The following is a 12,322-nucleotide window of genomic DNA, read 5'->3' as shown; positions in this document are numbered from 1 at the left end:
GATCAAAGTTGTGACTGCCCCGGGGTGCGGTCAAGCTGGAGAGGAGGTGATCTTGGGATTGAAGAGATCGCAGAGTCCCCCAGCATAAGGGCAGAGGCTGGGGTGGCAAGGAAGACAGAGCCAGGAATGGAAAGGCCAGGCCTCCGAATCCGAAACCCTGAGGTTGTTCCTCTGTGCTTCTCTCTCCCCGGGGCCTGGCGATATCAGACCTGAACAGGGACCTTGGGATGAAGTGGGAAGCAGACCGGCTGTGGCACCTGAGGCCCGGCTGTGGCACCAGCAGCCTGGGGTTCCTGGCTCTGTGACCTGTGGCTCTCCTCCCGGGAGCCTCCCTGGCCTCATCTGCAGTGTGATGGTGTTGCCTCAGGGATCTCTAAGATCCTTTTCCACTGTGATCCCGACGCTCTCTAGGCAGGTCACCCAGATCCCCAAATCCCTGCCACTGAGACAGAGTCCCGGTCCAGTCACTGACAGAAGGAGAAGCAGGATCTCAGGACTCTCCTGATGGAGAAAACCACAGCCCCCATCGAGTGGAGGCCCCCATACCTGCTCCACGTTGCCACTGAAGACCCCGTCCAGGATGAAGTAGGTCCAGAACAAAGGCCATTCACACTCAATGTTCTCAAACAGCTTCAGCTCAGCTGGCTCATAGTACAGACGATGAGGATCCTGCAAAAACCCAGGCCTGTCATGTGTCACGATGCTCAGAAAAGCTGAAAGGGTGGCTGAAAGGCCCACGTGCGGGCAGTAGCCTTCTGCCCACTCCGAGACTGCCCATTGGCAAACACAATCCCCCCAACCAAAGAGCCTGGGCCCTGGGCCACGTGCCACCCCAGCTGGGGCAGTGATCATGATGGAAGCAGGAGAGCCAGCCGGGGCCCTTTGTGGCAAGGCTGGTGACCCGGTGACTGTCCTTGTGTCACCTGGGCACAGAATACACCAAGGGGCTGGCTGATAATGGCTGCATCACTGACTCGGGGACATCCGTGCCCTTGCCAGCACCTTCAGTTCCCCAGGGCATGCTCAGGTTACAGGTCATGGAATGCTGACAGCCTGGTCCTCCCTCCAATATCAGGGCTTTGGCTAAAAATTAGGGGACATGGGTATTGGGGCCCTGACTACTCCACCCCTCAGTTTACCCATTTGCAAAATGGGTTTAATAATACCATTTCCCCTACAGATCATGTTTGTGAAGTGCTCCCTACATGTCAGTTTGGATGTAGCTGATAAAGGAGGCAGTCGTGGAGCATAACGTGGCCCCAGCATTAACATTGTGGCAGCCGGGCCTCCTGTTCGTGTCTCTCCCTGAAGCACTCTAGCAAGGAAGCAAAGTTAACTCCACTTGGGGAGTGGCCATGCCGAGGAGACACCTGGGAAGCGGCCACGCCGAGGGGACACCTGGGAAGCGGCCATGCCGAGGGGACACCTGGGAAGTGGCCACGCTGAGGGGACACCTGGGAAGTGGCCACGCTTAGGGAATACTCAGAAAAACAGCAAAGGTGGGGAGGGAAGTGAGTGTAGGTGGAAAAGTTGGTGAGCTTCAGGACATCATGAGGTCACTGAAAAGGCAGAATTGGAGTAGGGGAGAGAGGTCAGGACAGGACATGGGGATTCTGATGGAACAGCCCTGACACCAGCTGTAGCTCTCCGAGGGAAGGACTGTGAAGGAAGTACAGAACATTAAGAAGAGGATTCTGGGAAGATTCTGTCACTGCTACCACCACTGCCCCCACCCCAAAGTGGCGTCAGGGAAGAGGGAAGAACTAACATCAAGGGCAAGCAAAGGTCTGGCTGGTATGTCAACTGGCGGAGCAAATGAGTACACTGTCCTCGAAACCAAAGGGAGGGTAGGAGGATGAACGGTGTGACATGGTACAGAGATCTCAGATTCAGAGTGAAAGGGCACAATGAGGAACTGAGGGTTAGAGTCATCAAGCTAGCAGGACTTGGGCTTCAGGAAGGGCACTGGATATGGTGATGGAGGCAAGCTGGAAGACAGCTGGCAAGGGGGCAGCAGGGAGAGGGCACACGTCCCTGAAGAGTTTGGGTCACGTCTCCAGGCCGTCCCTAACTTGAAAAAGGTAGCAGAGTCTTGAGCCTGAAGACACCGAGCGTTGCCTGGAAGCATACCCTGGCTCGGCCCCCGATGCCCTCAGCCCTTCAGACAGGGTCCCGGCTTCTCCCTACAACTAGTTCAACTCTTTGAGGCCAATGGAATAGAACTCTGGGGGCTTCGATGCACACAGTCAGCTGCCCACTGCCTGGTGCTCCCTGCCTCTTTTAGAGCCCAAACACCAAGCCAAGGGGGCCTGACACTGCCGGCGGCCGAATCCAAGTTTTTAGTCTGTGAACTCGGGCAAAAATCAGAGCTGCATGTGACCTAGGGGAGGAAGCTCAGCTGAAACGTGCCCCAAATCCTCCCCCGGGCCAACTTCTGCCAGCCTCAGGTGGGGTTGGGGGAGGGCAGGAGGAAAGAAACTTACCTCTTTGGGGGTTTTGTACCCATCTCGGAGAAAGCGACAGCAGCCATAACGACCCTGGGCGTGGGGACAAGGAAAAGAGAGCATCAGATTGCTGGGGCCCTCTGCAGACCCAGAGGGAAACAGAATGTGCCAGCCAAGTCCTGGGCACAAGCCCGCATCACAGTAACTGGGGAAAGCTCAAGCTGCAGAAACACGCAGCTCTTCACACTTGGCCCCAATACCAAGCTGGTGATTTTGGTACGACCAAAGAGTAGACCCTGTGTCTGGCCAGAGGGCTCAAAGAGCCCAGTGAGACCAAGCCCTTCATCCTTTCTGTGACCTTCAGGGCCTTGCCTGTTTGCCCATCCTATTCATGCTAGGATCACAGATACCAGCCAGTCTTCATCCAGCCCCATTCCCCAACCTATCAGGGCCCACTGGTACCTACTTGATTGGGCATCATGATTGGGCACGGTGTGGAACAACTATTTATTAAAGACCTATAATGTGCCAGGCACTGTGCTAAGTGCTCTGCAAATATGATCTCACTGGATCCTCACCACAATCGTTGGAGCTAGGGGCTGTTATTATCCCCATTTTACAAATGGGGAAACTGAGGCAGAAGGCAGTGAAATAAGTTGCCCAGGGTCCCACAGCTAGTAGGTGAGTCTGAGGCTGGATTTGAATTTAGAGCTTTGCGTCTCAAAGTCCAGTCCTCACACACTGTGCTCCCCAGCTGCCTCGGTGACGTCCGATGGGAACGTTCAACGAAAGGGCCTTGGACTTGGGACCAAAGGATGGGACCAAAAAGGATGTGGGTGCAAATGCTCACTGTACCACTTGCCACTCAATGTGACCTCTTTGGTCTTCTGGACAAGATGAGCTAAGCTCTCTTTTAGGATTTCATCCCAGAATCCTATTGTTTTTCAGTTTTATTGATTGCATGACAGCCCCCCAGAGCTTCCACACTGAATGGTCCCTTGGTAAAAAGCAAGGCGGGCAGGGAAGGCTGTGTCTGACATATGGGACATTCTGCTCTTGGAGCCCACTGCCTCTCTGCAAAGAGGGGAGCGTGTCCGCCGCTGCTCCCACCTTATAAAAGAGCTGCTATGCCGGCACCCGCCGAGTCTGAAGCAGACCAACATCCGGCCCCACAGATATTGGCCTGTCTCCCTAAAGCTGGCACCCTGAATGAGAGAAGGGGCTGGACAGTGACTCACCTGAAGCTTGGTGACTATTTCTTGCTTCGTAATCTCCACCAGCTGACTGTCCTCTACCGCGAATGCTGGGAAGGAAATCACCGAAAGGACACTGGCGTCCACCTCTTTGGACATCGAGGCCCGGGGCAGCATGGAATGGAGGATGGACTGCATGAGAGGAAAGGAAGGGCCCCATCAGGCAAGTCTTTAGGACTTGTCCAACAAGCCAGTTTTCTTTGGAGGGTTCACTCCAAAGCACAAAGGGCCGCCGGGGAGGGCTCAACCAGCTGAGGGGCCTGGTGTGCCTCCATTGGCAAGTCTGGTCAGACTCAGCAACTTCTGCTTCCAAACACCTCCATGCTGGCTCACAGTCTAGTCTACCCCAGATCGGGGTATGAGGCAGTCAAGAATAAGTTCCGGGCCTGATGATTTCAGAATGAAGGGACAGATTGGGACCTCCACTCGCCATAGAAGTCACCCTTTGTACTCACGCCACTTTCCTTGCCTACTACTAACAGGCCCAGAGCCCTCAAGCCCCATTAGCCCATGGGCTATTAGCCCATGGGTTCAAACAACTGGGAACCTGCTTAGACAAGGGAAACCATAGCTGCCGAGCACATCTGCGTGAGACTGTGGGTGCCGGCGCCTCGCATGGGCCTTCTCCCAAACAGGCAAAGACTTTTTAATAACCTCAAAGGTCAATGTAGACGCCACGAGCCACAGAATCGATACCCAGACAATATTCCACATCATGTTCCGAAGTTCTCACTGGGCGGCATCCAAAAGAGCCAAATCCCCTGCCCCGGCAGAGGGCCCTAAAACACTCCAAGCCCTACAGCAATCCTAGTCTGATTGTGAACACTCTGCCAGGATCGTCTTCTCTGCTTGGCTTTGGGGCCACCACCAAGGGCGGCTCAGCACATACTCCTATTCTGCCAACTCTGCAGATCTAGAAAAGGAAAGACTTTGGGAAGGCAGCTCTCAGTTAGCTTAGGGGCTGAGTTGCCCCCAAGATGGCGGCCAGTCCTCTGCAGGGGAACGGGCCCACCCCCCCATACCTGAGGCCCGCTGGTCCGAGCAGTTGTGCGATTCAACACAGGGCACAGCCAAGCTGAGCTTCTATTCCCTTACCTGGCAGTGCTGGACCTCATCCGACAAGACGTGAATTACGGACTGGGGACCCCCCTTCATGCCAAACAGGTCCAGCTCATCCAAGGCTTCCAGGGCCGCCTGTGAGCAGCAAGCAAAGAGACAAACACCTGAGCACCCGCGGATCTGCTTCGTCTCTGCCCCCACCATCCCAGACATCTCCTGGGTACACAGACAGTGGCATCTCGAAAAGGCTCCGGCCTTTCTCTGTGGCTGGACTGTGCGGGACAAGCCATGACTGTGCCTGATGTGAGCCCCTCCTCCACGTCCCCCCAGCACACTGCACCGGAGAAGGCACCTAATGAAGCAAGGGGCGAACAACGCTATTACTTTACGGGCCTCTGACAAAAGACAAAAAGCATTATTATACCAAAGGGGCAATTCAAGCGGAGCTCTGGCTGGGCTAGACAGTCATCAGCCACCCCACGAGGGGGCCCCAGGCACTCCTTGGCTCGGCGTGCCGCACAGACATGGGTCCTACCTAACCCAGCCACCCCCAGGAGGCCCGAGGGCTTCCCAGCAGTTTCTAGTGCCGCCTCAGGGGTAGCCAGAAGCTTAGGCTGGCCCACCAGCACATCGCAGGTCTGCCAGAGAGAATGAGTTGGAGGAGATCCCTGGCAGTGTCTTTGGGGAGCTCTGGGGCCTGGGCGCCTTTCCCATGTTTCTGCATCCTCTGCCCATGTGTCCGTGGAGGAGGCTGATGGGCTGGCCCACATCACGGGTCGCCTGCAGTCTGTGACAAGGTTGGCAACAACTGTGTCCTCAACAATGCTTCTGGTGCCTTCCTTTGGGCATGTACATAGAAGAAGGTTCAGAGAGGTTTGGGGCCCTCTTTGTAGGGAAGCCTCTAGAACTAGGTGGCTTGATGAATCCGCCAATCAACAACAAGCATTTATGAAGCACTTATTGTGTGCCGGGATTGACCTTCTAATGAGAGAACAGCCTACACACGGACGAGCAAGGAAGCAGTGACAGATAAGACCTATGTCTTGGGGACGGGGACAAGAAAAAATCTGGAACTCAAAACCTTCGAAAAGTGAATGCTGAAAACTCTTGACATTTAATGGAAAAATAAAATACTATGTACAAGAAGGAGAACGAAAATATGTGCAAAATGGAGGCTGGGCAGTTTTAGGCTGGAGGCTGAGCAGCTGGAGGTGAAGAAAACGATGCTGAAGGAGAGCAGGGATTCCAAAACATAGAGTGAAGAGGAACAGTGGCTCCAGGCATGGGGGGCAGCCAGGGCAAAAGTGTGGAGTTGGGAAAGCTGGATGTCGTGTGTGAGGAACAAGGTTTGAGTGGCTGGGACCCGGGGTATGAACCGGCAAGTCAAGGGCAAGAAAGTTAGATAGGCAGGAGCTGGGTTTTGAAGAGCATTCAATGGCAAACAGAAGGTAATATTGGATCCTGGAGGCAATAGGGAGCCATTGACACTCAGTGAACAAGGGGAAAAAGGGTAATGTGATCAGACATGCACTTGGGGAAAATGAGTACTGGCTGGCTTGGAGGGGCCCGGAGGCCACCAGAGGCCACCACATTATTCCAGGTGAGAGATGACAAACCTCAAGTAGAGTGAGAGCGTGAAAGAAGAGAAAGGGCACATGGGAAAAACACAGGAAAAGGCAAAGAGAGACAGGAAGGCAGAGCTCTCGGCCAAAAGATGGCAGTTTGGAAGAGGGCAGAGTTCTGCTTTGGATGAGTCCGGCTCCAGGTGCCTCTGGGAGCGCCGGCAGGAAATGTTTCATGGTAGACTGGAGACGCGGGGCGGGAGACAGCGGGCTCCATGCTGTGAGGCGCCACTCTGAGAGGGCCAAAAGGCAGGTGGCATTTCAGAGCCAGAGCTCAGGAAAGAGGTTAGTACTGGACCACCAGACCAGGGAACCACCCACAGAGAAATGAGAATGAGTCCCGGGAGCCCACTCATGTGCCTCAGCCCAGTAGCTTGCGTGTCTTGCAAACCTGCATCGTGCTCCCCTTTAGGTCTACTTCGTCCTGTGTCCTTCATGCCCCCGTGCCGTGTTCCCAGCAATGTGCGCTCCCATGTAGCTGGCCACAACGGGCCTCTTTTTTGTCCTCCATCTGTCTGTGTATCTTCTGGCTGTCCACATCTCATCCCTGCTCATCCCTGGCTGTCCCCGCTTCCGGGTCCCCCACCTCTCTCTGCTGTCTGCCGTACTCTTGTACATCTGCATGGCTGCACTTCTGTGTGGGTCTGTCCTGCTCCCCTGTATGTATTTGTCCCTCGGGTTTGTCTGTGACCCACATGGGCAGTTTTGAGGATCCAGAAGGGGCTGCCACAGAGGGAACCTTGAGTGTCCCTTTCAGCTTGAGATCCATTAGCCACTGGTCCTATGAGGGGCTTCCTACCAATCTGGACTGCCCAGCAATGGATAAGAATCAAAGTGAGGAGGCAGCAAGACCCAGATTGAGAACTGGAAGGGGCCTTTGAGATCGTCAAGTCCCAACTCCCTCATTTAACAGAGAAGGAAACTGAGGCCCCAAGAAGTAAATGGTGCCCCCAGGGCTACACTAGTAGGAGCTGCCGGTAGTGGTACAAGTAGTAGGCTAGCTAGTGATGGGGAGAACCAGGATTCATCCCCAGGTCCACTGTCCAAGCTCTCACCACGGTACCCCAAATTCCTGCTGAGCACTGACAAGTCAGGTGCCCCTTGCCACCTATACTGGAGAGAAGCTTCTTGGTCAGCTGTGGGTTGTCTCCTATAATTCTCTGAGTCTACAACCTGGGTCAGGCCTGGTGCACAAGGTGAGCCAACAGGATGAGGCTCCAAGGAAGATGAGCTTTGTATTTTTAATTACAGTGAGAGTGAATTACCTTGGCCATCCCGACAGAGCTCGCGTTCAGTTCCGATATGCCTTGGTTGGTCTTATCGCCACGTTCCCATATGCCAAAATCCTGCCAGAAGAAAGCCAGCCCGGTCAGCAGAACCCTGACCAAGTCCCCGTGAGCCATGTACCCTGGGCCACATATCGGGAGGACGACTGGGAGCAACCCACCCTAGGAGCTACCAGGGGCCCAGCAGAGCAAAAGAAGGAACCAGGAGAGAGCCGGCTGTGTCCCAGCAATGCCCAACTCTGAGATTTCAACGTGACCTTGCCCCGGGGGCCCTTGGCAGCCCACAGGAGCTCAGCCTACTATATGCTTACAGTTGCAAAGGGCTTAGTTGCACTTGGCAAAAACAACTGAGCTATTTCCTGGGCTGTCATGGGGAAGGTGGCCACACTATTAGTGATGAAGCTCTCTGGCCCTCTGAAACCCAGCAGGCCGCTCGACACCAGGTTTAGGCCTGAAAGCTCGCCAGCTTGGCAGGAAGGGCAATGCTCGGCCACCGTGGCGGAGCCCCTGGGGACGCGGGGGGCCATCCCTACCCCGGGTTGGCAGCAGGATAGGGGTCCGTCCCCGGGCTGCCAAGCCTACACCCAGAGGGCTACTTACAGCTGTTTTATAAGCAGACTCGATGTAAAACACAAGATTCTGTATGAAATTGACCTCATCTAGGCTGTGGATGATGTGGAGCCCTAGGAACAGAATAAAAAGAGCAGGTTAAACACTGATCACCAAGCACTTCTCATCATGGACTTGCAGGCTCTCAGCAGACCCGGAGCCAAGAGGGACCTCAAAGGCCACCTCTCCCCCCATCACCCCTGTACACCTCCCCCTCTGCCTGACAGGTGAAGAGACAGGGAAAAGTCAAGCGGTTTCTCCAATGTGAGGGAACACAAGCACCCCAGACAGGAATGGAAGCCGGGCCTTCTTTACTCCAAAGTCAATGCTCTACCCACCGCACCACCCAACTGCACGTCTGCTCTAATAATAACAGGCTGCCTTTTCTTTTTCTTTTTTTTTTTTTTTTTTTAACAGGAGAAGCCCTCTAACTTGGGGGAGGATTCCTGCCCCCTCAGCTTGGGCCTGAAAAACACTGAAAGGCAAAGCAGACAGGGGCATTTCTCAGAATTCTTGGCTGGGCTGGACAGCCTCGAACATAGTAGGTGAGCAGTAAAGGCTTCTACATAGGGTCATCTTAGCTCGTCGGGGAAAATAAGCCCCCACTGGTGGCGGTCGCAGCCAGGAGGGATGTGGCCACCAACCAGGCCCAAGGGAACTCTCTGAATCCGATCACACGGCTTATACTTCAGGCAAGATGAGTCAAGAGCCCCCGATTTCAAACTGGGTGATCAGTGAAAGTTCCAGACTTAACAATCTTAACAAGGGTTACTGCTCCCCCTGAGTCACTTCTTGGCTCTTAAACTCAAGGGGACCAGCAGGTCAGAAGGAGCTTAGAAATGGGGAAGCATGAGGGGAGGGAGGCTAGAGGCTGACCCTGACACCCGAGGGAGCAAACATCCTTCACCGGTCACAGGGCCTTGACCCAGAGGAACACCAAGCGAACAAGTAATCAGTAAGGGCTTACTAAGTGTTGGGCACTGGCGATGTAGAGACACAATGACAGAAATCCCTGCCCCCACAGAGCTTAGAGTCTATCAGGAGAGACAGCATATACCCATGGAAGTGGATGCAGTAGAAATCGTAAAACAATAAATCCCAGTAACCGCCCTATAGTTAAATATAAGGTAATCTGGGAGGAAGAGAAGGAAGTAAGGAGGGAAGGAGGCGGGGAGAGAGGGAGAAAAAGAAAGGGGCAGGGAAGGAGGGAGACAAAGGGGCAGGGAAGGAGGGAGAGAAAGGGGCAGGGAAGGAGGGAAGAATGGCACCAGTACTCAGGGATTAGGGAAAGTTTTTCACAGAAAATGGGGCTCTACCATGCCCCAAATGATAAATGATCACAACATATGATCTATGCCCAAAGAGCTGTAAATTCATGCATATCCTTTGACCTAACAATACCACTACTATGCATGAATATCAAAAGAGATTTTTAAAAAAGAAAAGACAAAATATTTGTAGCAGCTCTCTTCTCGGGGCAAAAAATTGGCAACTGAAGGGACACCCATCAATTGGGGGAATGGCTGAATAAATTGTGGTTTGTGATTGTCATGGAATATTATTGTTCTATGGGAAATGATAAGCAGGATGCTCTCAGAAAAACCTGAAAAGTCCTCCATGAACTCAAGCAAAGCGAAATGTGAAATGTACTACATACAAAGGAATAGCGATGTTCTGGGATGACCAGCTGTAAATGACATTTGTATTCAAAGTAGTACAATGATCCACAACTACTCTGAAGGACTTATGAGGAAAAATCCTATTCATACCCAGAGAAGGAACTGCTTGTGTCTGAATACAGATTTTTTAAAATTCTTTTTTTTTATTATATAGTTTTTAATTTACAAGATATACGCATGGCTAATTTTTCAGCCTTAACAGTTGCAAAACCTTCTGTTCCAATTTTTCCCCTCCTTCCCCCCACCCCCTCCCCCAGATGGCAGGTTGACCAATACATGTTAAATATGTTAAATTAGAAGTCAAATACAATATATGTGTACATGACCAAACCGTTATTTTGCTGTACAAAAGGAATCGGACTCTGAAGTATTGTACAATTAGCCTGTGAAGGAAATCAAAAATGCAGGGGGACAAAAGTAGAGGGACTGGGAATTCTATGTAATGGTTCACAGTCATCTCCCAGAGTTCTTTCTCTGGGTGTCGCTGGTTCAGTTCATTCCTGCTCTATTGGAACTGATTTGGTTGATCTCATTGCTGCAGAGGGCCACGTCCATCAGAATTGATCATCATATAGTATTGTTGCTGAAGTATAGAATGATCTCCTGGTCCTGCTCATTTCCCTCAGCATCAGTTCGTGTCAGTCTCTCCAGGCCTTTCTGAAATCATCCTGTTGGTCATTTCTTACTGAACAATAATGTTCTACAACATTCATGTACCATAGTTTATTCAGCCATTCTCCAATTGATGGGCATCCACTCAGTTTCCAGTCTGAATACAGATTGAAGCATATTCTGTCTCTGTCTCTCTCTCTCTCTGTTTTCAGTTTGCAAACATGACATCTTGACCTTTACACAGTATTCAATATATTCTGTTCAAGAAGGCAACAAGTATATTATACGTTTTTAAATATTTTCATAAAATTGAGTGGATGTCTACCAGTTGGGGAATGGTTGAATAAATTATGGTATATGAATGTTAATGGAATATTATTGTTCTGTAAGAAACGACCAACATGAGGATTTCAGAAAGGTCTGGAGAGACCGACAGGAACTGAGGCTGAGTGAAATGAGCAGGGCCAGGAGATCACTGTACACAGCAACAAGATTATGTGATGATCAACTGGGATGGATGTGGCTCTTCTCAACAATGGGGTGATTCAGGCCAATTTTAATAGACTTGGGATGGAGAGCCATCTGCACCCAGAGAACAGGCTTTTGGGATTGAGTGTGGATCACAGCATAGTATTTTCACCTTTTTTGGTGGTGGCAGTGTTTGTTTGCTTTTTATGTTAATGTTCACGTTTATGTTAAGCATATGCAATCTTTATATAGTTCTACATTTATCACGCTGCACAAGAGAAATCAGATCAAAAAGGAAAAAAAATGAGAAAGAAAACAAAATACAAGGAAACAACCAACAACAAAACAGGTGAAAATATTCTGTTGCGACCCACACTCAGGCCCCACTGTCCTCTCCCTGGCTACAGATGGCTCTCTCCATCACATCTATTGGAATTAGCCTGGATCACCTCATTGTTGAAAAGAAGCCCGTCCATCAGAATTGATCATCACATCATTTTGTTATTTCCATGTACAATGACATCCTACTTCTGCTCACAGAAGCTCTCTCACTATCTCGTTGTACACCAACCAATCAGCTTTTACTGAGCACCTCTGCCAGACATCGTGCTAAGCACCGAGGCTACAAAAAGAGACAAAGTACAGAACCTGCCGGCAAGGAGCTTACGATCTATTCTTCCAGTCCAAAGATTATTTTCCTTGTTGGAGAAAATGATAACAAATAATAACAGAACAGGCCCAGCCTTCTCTCATCACCTTATCCACCTCTCTGAGCCTCAGGCAACTTCCAAGAACTTAGCTACTGATTATAGTTAGAATTGCAGTCCCTCTGGCCCACACCAGGAAGTTAAGAAATTCACTAGAGAAACCACAGACCTTTCTCATCCTCATGCACACTAAGTATCTTTGTGCAAATGTCTTACAAATAGTTTCCTAAAAATAAAGCCATTTATTTCACAGTTATTATTAAAATCCTGGAGTGGGTTTAGCTAAAAACATTAATTATATATACACACATCTTTCTCAACAAGGGAAAATATTTGGAATACGTGAGCTTGTTGCTACAGTTAAAACTGCCTCCTTTTCCCAGCCCTCAGTTTCCTCCTCCGTAAAATGCTCTCTATGGCCTCTCCCAATTGTATGATCTATGACATGTAACAAAGCAACCTGTCTGTGGCTTTGGTGAAAATGACAACAATAATGAGTGTTACTATTTCCACCTGCAGGGTTACAAAGTGTTCTTTTCGTGTGTTATCTCATTTTTTTATCCTCACAAGATATCCTAGGAGG

At 51.0% G+C, this 12,322-nt stretch overlaps 1 protein-coding gene across 2 annotated transcripts in view; it reads right to left on the bottom strand.

Annotated features, from left to right (window-relative positions):
• Positions 1-12,322, bottom strand: part of PHKA1 (phosphorylase kinase regulatory subunit alpha 1) — a 60,498-nt gene that overhangs the window by 40,010 nt on the left and 8,166 nt on the right. For both annotated transcript variants that reach the window (XM_031945175.1, XM_031945176.1), the window contains exons 5-10: positions 8,265-8,347; positions 7,644-7,724; positions 4,793-4,891; positions 3,683-3,829; positions 2,484-2,537; positions 547-669 (exon numbers count right to left, since the gene is read on the bottom strand). In XM_031945175.1, coding sequence (XP_031801035.1) covers positions 547-669; positions 2,484-2,537; positions 3,683-3,829; positions 4,793-4,891; positions 7,644-7,724; positions 8,265-8,347 — 587 coding nt within the window. The remainder of the gene's footprint in view (positions 1-546; positions 670-2,483; positions 2,538-3,682; positions 3,830-4,792; positions 4,892-7,643; positions 7,725-8,264; positions 8,348-12,322) is intronic.

The sequence above is a fragment of the Sarcophilus harrisii genome, chromosome X, assembly GCF_902635505.1.
Source record: "Sarcophilus harrisii chromosome X, mSarHar1.11, whole genome shotgun sequence".
Classification (NCBI taxonomy): Eukaryota; Metazoa; Chordata; class Mammalia; order Dasyuromorphia; family Dasyuridae; genus Sarcophilus; species Sarcophilus harrisii.
The sequence above is the reverse complement of the archived record's forward strand: the minus strand, read 5'-3'. Positions and strand labels throughout refer to the sequence as shown.